We start from the raw sequence: 18,668 nt of genomic DNA, 5'->3' as shown, positions 1-18,668 counted from the left end.
CTATGTTCTGCTGTTATACTACAAAGATATTAGCCTTACTCCCACATGGCTTCCAAGTCAGAATTACCTGAACATTCATCTTTAGAAACATTTCATCTTTGCTCATTCTCCTGTCCCTTCTACTTGTGCTGACACAGATGTGATCACTTCGGCCTGTGGTACACAGCCTTCGTCCAGACGAGCTCTTTTTGCCTCTGGCTCGTTTTGGGCCTCTCGACCAATAGCACTGGACACAGAGACCGGCAGAGAGGTGCTAGCCTGAGCAGCGAGGAGCTGAAGAGGGTTTGTAAGAGCTGCCGAAAAGACGAATTAACAAGAACATATATTCAGCAATATGAACAAGCATCACTTTAGTCAAACAGGATATTTAGGTGGCACCCAAAGTCATTATACTGGGGTGATAAATCCAAAATATATAAACTACTGATGCACACCAAACAGCGGAGAACTGAAATAAACACATAATTTATTATGACATGATTAATATAAAGACACAATAAAAACAAGAAAGTAACACCGTAGTAAAAAGAAAAAACAGCTGAACAATGGACGGTTAACAAGATATTATATTGTGCAAATCTCCATCAATAAGTGCTAGGGCATAAAAAAATACATGATCTATAACTGAAGTGAGAGCCCCACTGCCAGGAGGAAATGATCTTTATTCCTCTCGGCAGCTCGGACTTTCAGTCACAGGGACGCAGCCAGTGATGTTTCAGCTACTGTTCAGTGCACTGTTCGGTCACTTCCAACACTCTTGCACCCCTCCAAACTATCCTGAACTCTGCAGCCCGCTTAATCCACCTCTCCCCTCGCTATTCCCCAGCCTCGCCACTCTGACAATCCCTTCACTGGTTTCCTATTGCCCAAAGACTCCAGTTCAAAACATTAACCATGACATACAAAGCCATCCAAAACCTGTCTCCTCCTTACATCTGTGACCTAGTCTCCCGGTACCTACCTGCACGCAACCTCAGATCCTCACAAGATCTCCTTCTCTACTCCTCTCTTATCTCCTCTTCCCACAATCGCATACAAGATTTCTCCCGTGCATCCCCCTAATCTGGAATGCTCTACCCCAACATATCAGACTCTCTCCCACTGTGGAAAGCTTCAAGACGAACCTGAAGACCCACCTTTTCCAACAAGCCTACAACCTACAATAACCCTCAGTCCAGTAGACCACTGCGCAACCAGCTCTGTTCTCCCCTTTTGCACCCTCACCCATTCCCTGTAGACTGTGAGCCCTCGCAGGCAGGGTCCTCTATCCTCCTGTACCAGTCTGTTTTGTATTGTTAATGATTATTGTACTTGTTTTTATGTATACCCTTTTTACTTGTAAAGCGCCTTTCGAATAAATGTCGCTATAATAATCAATAATAATAGATAATGGTGGCTATAATCACACCCCACCACTGATTGACACAACTGTACTGATACAATGCTGAGCATGGTTCTAGCAACCACTCACTATGTCAGGTGCAGTCACTGAAGCCTCTCTGGCAACACACTCCTACGGCTGAAAGCCAGAGGCTGCTGGAAGGAATAAAGTTAATTTTCTCCTGGCAGCTAATAACTTGCAGCTTAATAGTGATTTATTTTTTACATGAAAGGTTTCCTTTAACCCATTCTTAACATTGGAAGTATGTCCTGGCGAGGTACTTCCTGGTGATCGTATGGGCACAGGAGCTGTGCCCAGCACAATCGCTGCCTACCATAATCGCTGTCTTTATGCCGTCGCAAGGTGTTTAATCCTCTAAATGCTGTGATTGATATTGATTGCAGCATTTAGGGGTCTGGGAGAGAGAATGCACTTTTTCTCTGCCCCGATCGATGCCCCTGCGATGTAATCGCCAGGGGCTTATCGATACTATTATATATATCGTACTCAGAAGAAATTGCACAATAAATTATATTACCTCCTGTTACCCTAGTGAAATTGAAAATTTTGCGTTTAAAGTATCATTTTTGTGATAACTAAACAACTAAATAGATTCCTTGAGGGGTCTAGTTTCCAAAATAGGGAAGCTCCACTGTTTATGCACCTCAGAGCCTCTCCAAACGCAACATGGCGTCCACTAACGATTCCAGCCAATTTTGCATTTAAAGTCAAATGGAGTTCCGTCCCTTCCGTGCGCCCAAACAGTAGATTTTCACCACATACGGGGTATCAGCGAGAAATTGCACAACAAATTGCACAGTGCATTTCCTCTTGATATCCATGTGAAAAAGAAAGATTTGGGGTTAGGCCCTTTCACACAGTTTTTTGCCATCAGTCACAATCCGATTTCTCAACGGATCCATCGCAGTTTGTGTAAAAACTGATGCGACGGATCCCTGTAAAAAAACGATCAGTTGTACCAGCTTTTTCAGGCCAAAGGTTAATTGGTATTGAAAACCTATATCACCCAGTCACTGACCAGCAGTGAATTTACACCCCATCTGAGCATGCTCACTTAAAAAAAACGAACTGTCACTTGACTGATTACGACGGATCCTGTGCCCATAGGCCTCTATTAAGCCAAATGATAGATGTCGACACATCCCTCGCCGTCTGTTTTTTTGACGTACACAAAAAACGTTACTGTGGACGTCGTCTCCATCTGACAGACACACACTGTACGATAGATGAAACATGAGGCCATCCATCGCTAATACAAGTCAATGAGAAAATAACGGATTCTCACAGAAATCGATAGGTTGGAGAAACCAAACAGAAAATTAATCACAGAAAAGAAATTTACTCCTAAAATACAAATTTTATTGAGGTACAAAGCTAAAAATTGAAATAAAAAACAAACTCCCAATAACACAGAATGTGGAGAGAACGCCCACTATCCAAAAAGGAAAGGGGTATGGTGAAGAAAACCAGCTGGTTGAAAGTGAACCAGTAGGCGATATATCCGGATAGGGATAATTATACCACAATACTGATTAAAGGGGTGGTTCACCCATATTTTTTATTGTCTAGATCGATATTATATTGAGAAACAATGTTTCTCTCAAATACCTTATGTTGTCAATAGTGCCTGTGAGAGGCGCTATTGCAGACCGCTGCTCCCCGTCCAGTGACGTACCCGTCCAATGCTGCCACGTCACATCCGTGCGGCCGGCTGCGTTCTGAGCCCATCTTCTCCCTGCTCCTACTCTCTCCTCCCTCACAGCACGTCTCTTGCTTGCAGCGTTCTGCGAGGAGGGAGGAGGAGCAGGAGACGCGTCGTGCTGTGCTAGGAGGGAGGAGGGAGGAGGAGGGGGGAGCAAATGGGCTGTGACAGCAGTGAAACAACGCTCACAGCTCAGAGTCTGGAAGACTGTAGCCGACCGCACGGATGTGACGTGGCAGCATTGGACGGGTACGTCACTGGACGGGGAGCAGCGGTCTGCAATGGCGCCTCTCACAGGCACTATTGACAACATAAGGTATTTGAGAGAAACATTGTTTCTCAATATAATATCGATCTAGACAATAAAAAATATGGGTGAACCACCCCTTTAACTTATGCTAATATCTTCATAACCAAATTAGACACAAGTTACCAGTACCGGACAATCACCCTCAATAAATATTCACCCCAGTTGATATTACAGTAGTCGGAAGCTGACAGCACAGTTAACAATGTTTGCAAAGTCTCACTGGACATGTAGGACATCTGTTACCTGTGTGCTTTTGGTAATGGATCTGATATACAGCAGATAGTGAGAACTTATGATGTGCACACATTGTTAACTGTGCTGTCAGCTTCCATTGAATACATTTATATGTCACAAGCCCTATGGTAAATAAAATACCACCAGTTGGCTGTTACAGTGGATCTATGATATTTTGAACTCTGCCTAATGGAGATGAGATGATAATGGACCTTCCTGCAAAAGAGGCTTCCTAATCCAGCAGCTATGTTATAAAGGAGCACCCTGGGTGCTGCTACATCACCAGCAGCTAGCTTATTATCCTCAGATCATTTCTTTTTGGTGGTCCCATATTATAGGATCTTTGCTTTTATGAGAGAACAAATACACTTATCTATGAGTACTTAAATATTCTATTCTATATATACATACACACCCCTGATGAACCTCTTCTGATAGGTGAAACGCATTGGGTTTTATCTTGATGTTATCTCGCCCCCCAATTTCTTCGGGGATGTTCAAATTTGATTTTTTGACTCAATGTGATCGATTATTATATATCATAGACTGATCTGACTGATTGACCTGTGACAATATTGTCCATGTCCGACTACTGTAATATCAACTGGGTTGAATGTTTATTGAGGGAGATTGTCCGGTACTGATAACTTGTGTCTAATTTGGTTATGAAGATATTAGCATAAGTTAATCAGTATTGTGGTATAATTATCCCTATCCGGATATATCACCTACTGGTTCACTTTCCAACAGCTGGTTTTCTTCACCATACCTCTTTCCTTTTTGGATAGTGGGCGTTCTCTCCACATTCTGTGTTATTGGGAGTTTGTTTTTTATTTCAATTTTTATGTTTTAGCTTTGTACCTCAATAAAATTTGTATTTTAGGAGTAAATTTCTTTTCTGCGATTAAATTAAGAGAAAATAACGGATGCTGGATCTGTTTTTTTTTCCAAAATTCGACGGAATGTGACTGATGGCAAAAAATGAATGTTTGAAAGTGGCCTTAAAGCAATATTTTTGTGGTAAAAATGTATTTTTTTCATTTTCACTCAATGTTATAAAATTCTGTGAAGCATCTGGAGTTTCAAGTTTCTCACTAAACATCTAGATAAATTGCTTGAGGGGGTCTAGTTTCCAAAATGGAGTCACTTATGGGGGAGTTCCACTGTTTAAGCACCTTAGGGGCTCTCCAAACTATCTATTCCAGACAATTCTGTGCTCTAAAATTCAAATGGCGCTCCTTCCCTTCCGAGTACTGCCGTGTTCCCAAACAGTAGCTTTCCACCACACTTGGGGTATTGGCAACTGTATTGTTACCCTTGTGAAAATGCAAAATATGAGGCTAAAGTAACATTTTTGTGGGAAAAAGTAACATTTTAATTTTTTCTTACCACATTGCTTTAGTGTCTGTGAAGCACCTAAATGGTTAATAAACATATCGGATGTGGTTTAAAGCAATTTAAGGGGTGCAGTTATTCGAAAGCTGTTACTGTTGGGTATTTTCTGTCCTTTAGACCTCTCAAAGTCACTTCAAATGTGATAAGGACCCTAAAAATTGGTTTTGTAAATTTTGTTGGAGAAATTGCTGATAAACTTTGAACCCTTTTAACTTCCTAACAAAAAAATTATGTTTCAAAAATGGTGTCGATATAAAGTAGACATGTGGGAAATTGTATTTATCACCTATTTTATGTGACAAAATTATCTGGGTTAAGAGCATAAAATTTAGAAATTTGAAAATTCCCAAATTTTCACAAACTTCCGATATTTTCCCAAATAAACACAAAAAATATCATCTTAAAGTTACCATTATCATGAAGTATGTCACGAAAAAAAAGTCTCAGAATCACGGAGATCCGCTGAAGCGTTCCAGAGTTATAACCTCATAATGTGACACTGGTCAGAATTGAAAAAAAAAATGGCCCGGTCATGAAGGTGAAAACAGGCTCGGGAGTGAAGGGGTAAAGTATGATAAGTATCAATTTGTGGTTTGGTAATCTGGATAATTTAGGAGTCATCAAGATAATGCTGCACACTTAGCAACATAGAACCTGTGATGAATGTAACATACGTACCATACATATTTGCAGGAAAGCTGGCAGTTGTCACAACTTCTTTTGTCACCACCGGAGAGTGCTGGGCTATACTGACTGGAGTCGCGGGCTGGAGAAGTGTTAATTTCTGCCCCTGAACAGTTTGGGGCAATGCACTTGCTACAGTCTGGATAACTCTGCTTGTGGTTGGAAGAGTAGGAATCGTAGCAAATGTGATTGTATTCATCTCATCTTTCATGCCTGCAAAATGATAAAATGTCACATAACACTCAATTACTAAATCATTTTCAATTAAAGCCAACAAAATTAAAAAAAATGTTTTCATGCACTTATCAGCACAATGCATATGCCAGCACATTCGTGTATACATATGTTGTCAATTGCTTTGTAATGATTATCAGCAGGGCAGATCACAGTGCGCCTGCGCAGGAAAACAATGTCGGCTTGTGGGGATGATATAGAAGCATCATCCACACTGGGCTGGGTAGGAGGGTGGAGATCGCAGCAGAGGGGAGGTGCCGGACCGGAGAGCAGCGACACCCATCAGACCGGACTGCCCCAGATGAGTATAAGTAGTTTTTTTTTAAATTATACAGCGCGGCCTGGGCGCTTATATACAGTATTTTGGAATACTGCATATAAGAGCTCAGTTGTGGTGGCCGCAGCTAATAGTCACCAAATCTGGTGACCGGTTCCCTTTAATATTGAACTCTTTCCAAACATATGCAGCAAATTACTGGAGGTCCAGGTCCCTAAATCCCAAACCGATTCCACAGAGTTGTATGAGCTCAATAAAAGGTGGAGGATCACAGAACGTTAGAATGGAATAGATATTGAATAAAGACCAAAATGATATGTATTCTTCATACTGAACATTTGTCATGTCTGACAGTCATGGACATGCAGCCCAACAATCAGTCTGTTCAACTGGATTGCCAGGCAGCATACGTTTGTCAATATGCCAAACATCACGTAGGCCTTCAGCTCCAAGCAGATGATCCTCTAAACTAAAAATAGAAAAGGACTTGATAACAAACCTTACTCTTGCTGCTGAATTACAATGTATACTGTAGGTAAAGTCAAGTCTAATAGTATACAGAGATTGTGTGTGACAGAGTAAACAGCATCTGTTTAAATAAACACCATGTTCTGACCTCTGACAGATGAGACGCCATCCATTACTGTTCCACGGATTTCGTCTCTGGTACTAGGAGGCCTCTGGTTTGCAATGATGTATCCATTTGCAGAATTGGTTGGTGTGCTCACTACCTGCACCATGGTGACAGTGGGCGCTTGCTGCACCATATGGATGGCATGACTGGTAGGCTGTGAGGTCATGATGGAAGTAGGCATATATGCCAAAGGCTTGGCCACAAAGTTTGTTTGGGGAACAGGCTTGGCCATAATAACTGGCTGAGCACTCACAGGAGAACCTGCCACAAAAATAGAAATAAACACAAAAGACTGAATGAATGAATGAATGAATGAATGAATGAATTGGTGCATTACTAAATTAATATGCGATAGAAAGAAAGAATACATGAAATAGATAAATAAATTCACAAAAAAGCAATGGGAAAAACAAATGGGATTGTACTAAATCTGCCAACAATCATCTCACGGCTGACTGCAGCTTTTATTCCATTATGTCACCCACTCTGTTTATTCCCTAATTATGGTACAGTAAAGGTTCCACGTACCTGGTGCACTCTGGGAGTATCGATACTCTGGGACAGATGCCATCTTAAAACCAAAATCATGAGGAACAGGAGACCCTTCTCGAGACATGCTGTCAGGGGTCTGTAAGCCGCAGGAATCCGGATATGTTGGGGAAGCAGGCGCACTCCTAGGAGAAAAAGTAATATATTGAGTGTTCCGGTGGTTGTATCTCCAGGTATATTTAGCAATGTGCACATGTCCAGTATTCATCTGCTGCAAATACTGATGGAAAAATGCTGCATAAAATGTGCGGTTTTTGTCCCATCTATTAGAATTGGTGCAAAACGCTGCAAAAACAATGAAAGAACTAACATGCTGCAAATTTCATTCTGCAAGGAAAAAATAAGCAACGTGTGCAGGAGATTTCAGATATCTCATTTACATTGCTGGTAGTATTAAACGCTGAATTTGTTCCATGACAAAAAGAATGCAGTAAAACCCAATGTGTAAACAAGCCCTTATAGAGACCGGTTATTTAAAACTACTGGAATCCTTCAATGTAAAACTATAAAGGCCCGCCTGCTCAGCTAGACTGACAGATCTGTCCCCATAGACATATATAGCAAGAGATGTCAGTCTAGATGACTGGGTGGGGACAAGCCTACAGGGACCTGGCCTCTTGGATTAGTCCACTCATCCCTGACTGTGCTTTCAGCTATGCGTTTCTGTGAAACACTGCAGTATTTAGGAGCAAAACATTCTTATTTGTAATGCAGGAGCTGGTCTCTGATCCATGCTGCCTGAATTACGTGACAACTTCCCTTTACCCCTTCATGACATACAATTATGTCAAATGTGGTGTCCCTGACTATGATGCAGGCTTGCATGCCAAACCCACATCTTTCCCGGCAGATGATAGTTGATTTAATCAGCCATCATGTGCCTTTAACAACCGCAGGTGGAACATAGCTCAGCCCACAGCTGTTAACATGTTAAATGCTACTGTCAATCTCTGACAGCAGCTTTCAACATGTGCTGGCAGGGGGGTGCGACCCTCCATGTGCCAATTGGTGCGTTCATGGTATGATGGCTGTGCATCAATGGGTTCCATAACAGTTGAGGGTCTACTGAAGACCCCCATGCCTGTCATTAAGATACTCCTCTGAAAGCCAGTGTTTATCTGGCGTTCACAGGAGACTGATTTTGACAGTACATAGCAGTGCTGATGCAGTTGTATGTATAGCACAAGCAATTAGACGATTGCAACTTCAAGTCCCCTAAGGTAAATAAAAATGTTTTGAAAAATAAAAAAAAAAAAAAAACACAAAAGATCAAATCCCCATCATTTTGCCCTGTAGAAGTCCGATCAATCAAAATATATAATAAATTAATCTGATCAATAAACAACGTAACAAGAAAAAATAAAAAAGCCAAAATTACTTTTATTGTCTGCCACAAGCCAAAAGGATTTAAAAAGAAAAAAAAATCTGAAATTTTTTCTCCACTTAAAAGAAACCAAACAAAAATAAAAAAATGCACATTTGGTATCTACGTAATCGTACGGACCTGGAAAATCCTATGGCCTAGTCAGTTTTACTGTATTGTTTGTGAACATGGTAAATAAAAAAATGCAGCAAAAACAAATTGTGAAATTGCAACTTGCAATTTCAACGCACTTGGATTTTTTTTTTGACATTCAAAGGAACCACTTATCCCACAAAAAACAGATTCTCGTTCGGCTATGTGGACAGAAAAATAAAAATGTTATGGCCCATGGAAGGGGAGGAAAACCAGAAAACTGTCCATGAGTGAAGGGGTTAATGGTTCAAGAAAATAAGTTTGATGCTGCAGAAACTCAAATGGGTTTAAATGTTATAATGAGCTGCATTCTGCAGGGCACTGGTGTTGGTGGTAATATACACACATTATATATATATATATATTACTACCAACATCAGGTATATCACAAAAGTGAGTCCATCCCTCATACTTTTGAAAATCTTTTATTATATCTTGTCATAGATCAACATTTCTGAACATATGACATTGATACTATATAAAATACTAAGTGCACAGCTTGTATAACTGTGTAAATGTTTTGTGCCCTCCAAATAACTGAACATACAGTCATTAATGTCAAAACCGCTGGCAACTAAAGTGAGTACACCCCTTAAGTGAAAATGGCCAAATTGTGCCCAATTAGGCTAAGTTCACATTTCCGCTAAAATGTATCAGTCACAATCCGCTGCTCCTGTAAACAACGGAATCCGTTTAGCGGATTCCGTTGCTCCCATAGACTTGTATGAGCAGCGGATTGTGACTGATGATGCTGCGTTGCACCCTCCGCTAGAGTTGAGCGCGGTTCGAGGTTCTCCAGTTCTAAGCTCGAGTGATTTTTGGGGCTGTTCGAGATCGAACTAGAACTCGAGCTTTTTGCAAAAGCTCGATAGTTCTAGATACGTTCGAGAACGGTTCTAGCAGCAAAAAGCAGGGCTTTTTACAGCTACAGTGTGCAGGAGCCATCGCTGGCAGCCTGCCACAAGCTGGTAACCAAGATAAACATCGGGTATCCAAGCAAAGCGCTTTGGTTAGTAACCCGATGTTTATCTTAGTTACGTGCAGGAAGCCCACACTTCCCGCTCAGCTCACTCCGCCCCCTCCTGCCCGCGGCATGTATACATACATATACACACACGCACACACACACACACACACACCACAACCCCCCCCCCGCTCGGCTTACCTGCGGTGATGAAGTCCCGCCATCCCGACCTCAGCGCTGTCACTGTCCTCCATGGCCGCCGCTTGTCACATCACCTATCGCTTCCGACCCGAGACTGACACTGGCGGTGACGTCACGGACCTCTCGCGATACTTGATGTGAAGGCGCCGGTCATTGACCTCAGTGACAGGGGCTGTCAGTGTGCTGGAGATCAGCGCAGGTAATGTACCTCGCTGACAGCAGCACTTGTCACCCCCCTGCAGTGACCTGGGCTGACCCATTGATGTTAGCTCAGGTCACTGCATTGCTCTCCCAGCCAATGGGGAACATCCTGCTCTTCATTGACTGGGACAGTGTGGATCGTCATGGCAACCCCTTGGATTACAGCAGACCTGGATTTGTTTTTCAATCTAATAAATTGGTTAAAGAGGGAATGTTTTGGGGAGTGTTTTTTCAAATAAAAATGTGTTTGTCGTCTATTTTTTTTTATTACTGACTGGGTTGGTGATGTCGGGTATCTGATAGACGCCTGACCTCACCAACCCCAGGGCTTGATGCCAGGTGACATTACACATCTGGTATTAACCCCATATATTACCCCGTTTGCCACCGCACCAGGGCGCGGGATGAGCTGGGGCGAAGCACCAGGATTGGCGCATCTAATGGATGCGCCACTTCTGGGGCGGCTGCGGCCTGCTATTTTTAGGCTGGGGAGATTCCAATAACCATGGACCTCCCTAGTCTGAGAATATCAGGCCCCAGCTGTCTGCTTTACCTTGGCTGGTGATCCAATTTTGGGGGACCCCTACGTGTTTTTTTTTTTTAATTATTTATTTAATTTAAAATAACAGCGTGGGGTGCCCTCAGTTTTGGATTACCAGCCAAGGTGAGGTTGCCAGCTGTGGTCTGCAGGCTGCAGCCGTCTGCTTTACCCTAGCTGGCTACAAAACTAGGGGGAACCCTACGTCATTTTTTTGGCTAAATACAAAGCTAAGCACCCCTTAGTGCCACATGAAAGGTACCAAAGGGTGCTCCACTTTTTCTCCATTTTTTTCTCCACTTTTTCTCCACTTTTTCTCCACTTTTTTCTCCACTTTTTTCTCCACTTTTTCTCCTCTTATGCTCCACTTTTTCTCCACTTTTTCTCCTCTTAATCTCCACTTTTTCTCCACTTTTTTTCCACTTTTTCTCCACTTTTTTCTCCACTTTTTCCTCCACTTTTTTCTCCACTTTTTCTCCACTTTTTCTCCACTTTTTTCTCCACTTTTTTCTCCACTTTTTTCTCCACTTTTTTCTCCACTTTTTTCTCCACTTTTTCTCCTCTTATGCTCCACTTTTTCTCCTCTTATGCTCCACTTTTTCTCCTCTTAATCTCCACTTTTTCTCCACTTTTTTCTCCACTTTTTCTCCTCTTATGCTCCACTTTTTCTCCTCTTATGCTCCACTTTTTCTCCTCTTAATCTCCACTTTTTCTCCACTTTTTCTCCTCTTATGCTCCACTTTTTCTCCACTTTTTCTCCTCTTATGCTCCACTTTTTCTCCACTTATGCTCCACTTTTTCTCCACTTTTTTCTCCTCTTATGCTCCACTTTTTCTCCACTTTTTCTCCACTTTTTCTCCTCTTATGCTCCACTTTTTCTCCACTTTTTTCTCCACTTTTTCTCCTCTTATGCTCCACTTTTTCTCCACTTTTTCTCCTCTTATGCTCCACTTTTTCTCCACTTTTTTCTCCACTTTTTCTCCTCTTACGCTCCACTTTTTCTCCACTTTTTCTCCACTTTTTCTCCTCTTATGCTCCACTTTTTCTCCACTTTTTCTCCGTTCTTTTTCTATGGTCGGTCTACCCATTAGCTCTGCCATGCATACTGTAGCTCTACACCTACTGCACATGTTACTTTATGATTGACATCTCTTTCGTACCAGAGCTGTCTAAGTCTACTCTGACCCCATATTTGTCATTACTATATTGTCCTTGTACTGTATTATGACATTTGTATCATGTGTTTCATTTCTTGCTGTGTTGCAATTTTTTTGCTGCATCCCAATTGTACCTCTACATTGTTCGAGTTTATGTTATTGTTCTCTCACTCTTATGTGATACTGATTATTGTCATTTTTCATGATTACATGCAGAGAAGTCCAATCTGACGAAGGCTCAGGCCGAAACGTCATTTGTAACTTGTTTTGGACAAAAACATATATGCTTATGAAAAAAAATTTTTTCTTAATATGGACCAATAAAGAGTGATTTTGCATTACTATCCATTGTGACTTACTGACTTAGTCTGGGAGATTTAGAGTGCCGAGGTTACTCACTAATTTTATCTATTATTACCTCTGAGCACCTATATACCAGTGAGCAGAGTTTCCTCTACAGTAGTTCTCCTGATTAGGCATGCCCTTACCTCATGAGCAGGGCATTGCAGCTTTGGTAGCAACCATTACGACATGGACTCTGCTGCTGTGGACCCGGGGAGAGTGAGTGCAGATTCATTGCACCCACACTCCTCACATGAAGGGTCCGCACTCCTAGAAAATGGGGGATACGTTCCCTGAGTGTCTCCCCCCCATATTCTAGACGGACCCCTTTATTTTTTTTCTTACAATACATTGGTGAAAGAGGAAATGTTTTGGGGACTGTTTTTTCAAATAAATTTCTTTTGTCGATTTTTTGTTTTTGTTAGTACTGACAGTTTATGATGTTGGGTATCTAATAGACGCCATGACATCACAAACTGCTGGGCTTGATCTCAGGTGACTTTACAGCTAGTATCAACCCGATTTATTACCTCGTTTGCCACTGCACCAGGGCACGGGATGAGCTGGGGTGAAGCGCCAGGATTGGCGCATCTAGTGGATGCGCCACGTCTGGGGTGCCTGCGGCCTGCTATTTTTAGGCTGTGAAGGCCCAATAACTATGGACCATCCCACCCTGAGAATACCAGACCACAGCTGTCCGCTTTACCTTGGCTGGTGATCCAATTTGGGGGGGATCCTACTTTTATTGTGTAATTATTAATATTTATAAAATAATTATAAAAAAAGAGCCTGAGGGGACCTCCACATTGGATCCCCAACCACGGTAAAGCTGCCAGCTGTGGTTTTCAGGCTACAGCCGTCTGCTTTACCCTAGCTGGCTATCAAAAATGGGGGGACCCAACGTCATTTTTTTTTTTTAACTATTTTTTAAATAGAAAAAATTAATGGGCTTCCCTGTATTTTGATTGCCAACCAAGGTAACGGCAGGCAGATGGGGGTGGCAACCCATAGCTGTCTGCTTTATCTGCGCTGAGAATTAAAAATACCGCGGAGCGCTACGTCATTTTTTTAAAGATTTATTTTTACAGCACTGTGATGTCCAGCAATCAAAATACAGGGAAGCCCATTTTATTTTTAGTTATTTAAATAAATAATTAAAAAAAATATATATGGGCTCCCGCTGCATTTTTTGTATTGCTAGCTAAGGGTAATCCAAGCAGCTACTGGCTGCTAACCCCCACTGCTTGGTGTTACCTTCACTGGCAATGGAAAATCCAGGGAAGCATTTTTTATTTTTTTTGCCAAAAAACTACAAAAAAAGGACGTGAGCTTCGCCATATTTTTGTATGCTAGCCAGGTATAGCAGGCAGGTGCTGGAAGAGTTGGATACAGCGCCAGAAGATGGCGCTTCTATGAAAATGCCATTTTCTGAGGTGGCTGCAGACTGCAATTCGCAGCAGTGGGGCCCAGAAAGCTCAGGCCAACCTGTGGTGCGGATTCCAATCCCCAGCTGCCTAGTTGTACCTGGCTGGACACAAAAATGGGGCAAAGCCTACGTCATTTGTTTTCTAATTATTTCATGAAATTCATGAAATATTAAAAAAAGGGCTTCCCTTTATTTTTGGTTCCCAGCCGGGTACAAATAGGCAACTGGGGGTTGGGGGCAGCCGTACCTGCCTGCTGTACCTGGCTAGCATACAAAAATATGGCGAAGCCCACATAATTTTTTCAGGGGGCAAAAAACTTCTGCATACAGTCCTGGATGGAGTATGCTGAGCCTTGTAGTTCTGCAGCTGCTGTCTGTCTGTATGGAGAAGAGCAGACAGCAGCTGCAGAACTACAAGGCTCAGCATACTCCATCCAGGACTGTATGCAGAAGTTTTTTGCCCACCAAAAAAATGACGTGGGCTTCGCCATATTTTTGTATGCTAGCCAGGTACAGCTGGCAGCCACGGGCTGCCTCCAACCCCCAGTTGCCTATTTGTACCCGGCTGGGAACCAAAAATATAGGGAAGCCCGTTTTTTTTTAATTATTTCACTTATTTCATGAAATAATTAAAAAACAAATGACGTGGGCTTCGCCCCATTTTTGTGTCCAGCCGGGTACAACTAGGCAGCTGGGGATTGGAATCCGCAGCACAGGTTAGCCCGAGGTTTGTGGGCGCCTCTGCTGCGGATTTCAGTCCGCAGCCGTCCCAGAAAATGGCGCTCTCATAGAAGCGCCATCATCTGGCGCTGTATCCAACTCTTCCAACAGCCCTGGAGCCGGGTGGCTTGTTGGGTAATCATGAGTTAATACTGGCTTTGTTTTACCAGCCAGTATTAAGCCAGAGATTCTTAATGTCAGGCACGTTTGACCCGGCCATTAAGAATCTCCAATAAAGGGTTAAAAAAAAGACACCACACAGAGAAAAAATACTTTAATAGAAATAAATACACAGACACATTAGAGACTCCATCTTTATTACCCCCTGTCAGCCCTCCACGATCCTGCTCTTCTGTCTTCTTTCTTTCTAGTGTAGTAGTAGTGACGATTGTAGTGAGGATGAGATTCACCAGCTCATCACTTGGGGCTGGGGAACCTCCATCCTCACTACAATCATCACTAGTGTAGTAGTAGTGACGATTGTAGTGAGGAAGGATGAGATTCACCAGCTCATCACTTGGGGCTGGGGAACCTCCATCCTCACTACAATCATCACTACAATCGGGAAGCAGCGTGCAGCCTTCACTCCGTGAGTGATCACTGCTGGCTGCTAGCGGTAACGCTGACAGACGCGTTACCATAGCAACGGTGCTCTCGGAGCCGCGGTTAGCGGTGACGTCACCGCTAACTGCGTTGCTATGGCAACGGTGATCTCCGTTAATGACCGGCTGTGTCAGCCGGTCCCTAACGGAACGGGGAGTCGACCGTGTGCTAGAGCATGTCGCCGGTACACGGCGATACACATATGTGCACCGTGTACCGGAGAGATGCACTCGCAGGTCCTACATGACGTGTCATAGTCATGTGACCAGTCTGTAGCCAATGAGATAATAGCCACGTGACTGGTCACATGGCTATTTTGACGTCACGATAGGTCCTGCATCTCTGCTGGCAGTGCAGGTCACCGGGAGGATTCAGCGATCATCGGATGGAATAGCGGCAGGAGACAGAGTGCAGAAGGGATCGCGAGGACCGGTAAGTGTTATGGCAATGTTTATTAACTGTTTGTGTACATTTATCATGCATTTTTATGTGTTTGTGATTGCCTCCCATTCTAGCCTATACGTTCGAGTTCGGTTCGTCGAACCGAACTCGAACGGGACCCCCGTTCGGCGAACCGGCCTCGAGCCGAACCGGGACCAGTTCGCTCATCTCTACCCTCCGCCCGACTGATCAGTCGTGGAACGACTGACCGCCGGGCGGGAGGAACGCAGCATGTAACGTTTTTTGACCAGCGCGATCCGTCGGATTTCGCTGCGCATGCTCTCTGGCTCCCTGCACACATCACCAGCTTTGGTTGCTTACCCGATATTTACCCTGGTTACGGTGCAAGGAGCCAGCGCTAAGCGGTGTAGGCCCGTAACCAAGGTAAATATCGGGTAACCAAGGTAAACATCGGTTGCTTTGCTGTTACCCGATATTTAGTCTGGTTACGTGTGCAGGGAGGCCGACACTTCCCCGCTCGGCCCCGCCCCCTCCCGCACTCCGCACATGTATGTACACACACACACACACCTGTCCCCAGCCATGCAGACAAGCACTGCCACTGACACCCTCGTCTGGCCCCGCCCCCCGCTCGGCTCCGCACTCCGCATGTACACTCACTCACTCACACACACACACATACACTCACCTGTCCCCAGCCATGCAGACCGCAGCACTGCCACTGACATCCTCAGTGCCTGGCCCCGCCCCCCGCTCGGCTCCGCCCCCTCCCGCATTCAGCATGTGTATACACACACACACACACACACACACCTGTCCTGCAGTCCCTGCGGCACTGACGTCCTCAGTGCCATGGCCCCGCCCACCCCCCGAACTCCGCCCCCCGCACACAACGGAATCCGACAAAGAATTCTGTTCTTTGTCATCCGTTGTACAGCGTTGTACAGCGCATCAGTCACATGCGTCAAGCGACGCATGTGACTGATACAAAACAACGGAAATGTGAACTTAGCCTTAGCCATTTCCCTGTCATGTGACTCATTATTGTTACAAGATCTCAGATGTTACATTTGCTGGTATCTATCGCTCACACACTCTCTCATATTGGTCACTGGAAGTTCAACATGGCACCTCATAGCAAAGAATCCTCTGAGGATCTGGAAATAAAAATTGTTGGTCTACATAAAAATGGCCTAGGCTATAAGAAGATTGCCAACACCCTGAAATGGAGCGGCAGCATGGTGGCCAAGACCATACAGGTTCCACTCATAACAGGCCTCTCCATGGTCAACCAAAGAAGTTGAGTGCACGTGCTCAGCGTCATATCCAGAGGTTGTCTTTTCAAAGTAGATGTAGGAGTGCTGCCAATATTGCTGCAGAGGTTAGAGGGGTTTCCGCCAGTCAGTGCTCAGACCATACACCACACACTGTATCACATTGGTGGTAAGAAAGGAACAAAAAATTGGTAGCCAGCTCACCCTTTATATGCTGTCTGAAATCCAAATGGTAAGGAAGCACAGGATTCGGCTGCTGCTAGGCATTGAATGCGAATGTAGAAAGGAGGTGAATGATCCAGCTTCCAGGTCAGCAAATTTGCACACAATTTTAGATTTATTGAAAAATATCAAATAAATATCATACAGCATCTCACATCAAAATTGAGTGTAAGGAGTAATACAAAAAAGACAAACCAGACGCGTTTCGAATGTAGCTTGCATTCTTAAACTTGGTTACAACCTAAGCAGAGACTGGGGTTATACATACATGGGATTAAACAAGCGACATTAGAAAAAGTGATATAAACACCCTGGTTAGAAGAACTGTGAGAGCTGTAGTTATTATTAATTATACAGCAATATTAATATAGAGGAAGAAAAAACAAAAAAAAAATCAATAATGTAACAGTTTTCTTGTGAGGTTTAATCCCGTCAGGACCTGAGTGTGCAACAAAAAAAATACAAAACAGTCTCTTCATTAGGTAAAGATTTAACACAATCGCAGCCACGTGTATGTTTGGGACTATGTTCAATGGCATATCTCAACAAATTGTGTGTATTATGACAAGTAATGACATGTTTAGAGACAGTCATTAATATCATACAGATGCTCTCGGATTCTAGATTTTAATTTTCTGATGGTACAGCCTATATATTTAAGGTTGCATTCTTTGCACTCAATAATATAGACGATATCGCATGTATTACAATTAAAAAAGGCTGTACATATTAAAATTTTTACTCTTATAATTACCAAAAGTGCCTATGTTTTGAGAGTGTATGCATGATTTACAAGAGAATTGACAGCATTTATGATAACCACCGGCTAGCAGCCAAGGCTTTGTATAGGGATATTGGTACCCATGCCAGGTGATAATAGATTACCCATGGTGCACTTGAGAAACAATCCTAATTACTTTTTGCAGAACTGTATCAATGATTGTAACATCTTTTAATATATGCAAATTTTGTTTGATGATGTTTGAAATAAGTTTTAAAAAAGCATAAAAGCATTGCATGTAACAACTAATGTTAGTTTTATATTTGTATTCTTATTTTTTTATTTTATTGTGACTACTGGTAAAATAATTTTTATTTATCAAATTTTATTTATCTTTATGATTCGCAACATCCATGGCAGGTTACAGAAACCAAATAGGCACGGCAATTCCTTTTTGCTCTGGTTAATTCCCCTACTAGAATTGATTTAACTCCATCACGACCTATGACGTACTGATATGTCATAGGATGTGTCCTTCTCTTTGATGCCGGCTCACACGCAGAGATTGTATCAGTTCCTGCTTGTTAGTGTATCTGATCAGCTGACAGATTTGTCCGCCGCTGTTGACTAGTTAAATCACACTAGTTAATCTCTTGACGGCGGATTTAACGTGTGGCGGCACGGAGTGCGTCTTTCCTGGTTTCAATCGGCAGCCCCATGACATGATCACAGGGGTCAGCTGATCACCCCTATCACTGTTATGGCAAACTGCCTGTGAACGTTAACTGCGTAGCGGCATTCATAGAATGTCAGTATTTCCGCTGTAGTGAGCAGTGCATTGGCATCGCTCTATACAGCACAAGCAATCAGAATATCGCAGCTTCAAGTCGCCGCTGTTGTCGTCAGCACTTTACTTTAGTTGAATGCTTTGCGAAACCTTCAACGATCATCAAGGGGTCT

The 18,668-nt window shown here is 43.1% G+C and overlaps 1 protein-coding gene across 1 annotated transcript in view; it reads right to left on the bottom strand.

The window, feature by feature from the left end:
• FOXK1 (forkhead box K1) overlaps positions 1–18,668 on the bottom strand; it is a 109,383-nt gene that overhangs the window by 6,213 nt on the left and 84,502 nt on the right. The window contains exons 6-9 of the mRNA XM_075317862.1: positions 7,401–7,546; positions 6,855–7,133; positions 5,722–5,940; positions 68–293 (exon numbers count right to left, since the gene is read on the bottom strand). Coding sequence (XP_075173977.1) covers positions 103–293; positions 5,722–5,940; positions 6,855–7,133; positions 7,401–7,546 — 835 coding nt within the window. The 3' untranslated portion in view covers positions 68–102. The remainder of the gene's footprint in view (positions 1–67; positions 294–5,721; positions 5,941–6,854; positions 7,134–7,400; positions 7,547–18,668) is intronic.

Source organism: Anomaloglossus baeobatrachus, chromosome 7, assembly GCF_048569485.1.
Source record: "Anomaloglossus baeobatrachus isolate aAnoBae1 chromosome 7, aAnoBae1.hap1, whole genome shotgun sequence".
In the NCBI taxonomy this organism is placed as follows: domain Eukaryota; kingdom Metazoa; phylum Chordata; class Amphibia; order Anura; family Aromobatidae; genus Anomaloglossus; species Anomaloglossus baeobatrachus.
The sequence above is the reverse complement of the archived record's forward strand: the minus strand, read 5'-3'. Positions and strand labels throughout refer to the sequence as shown.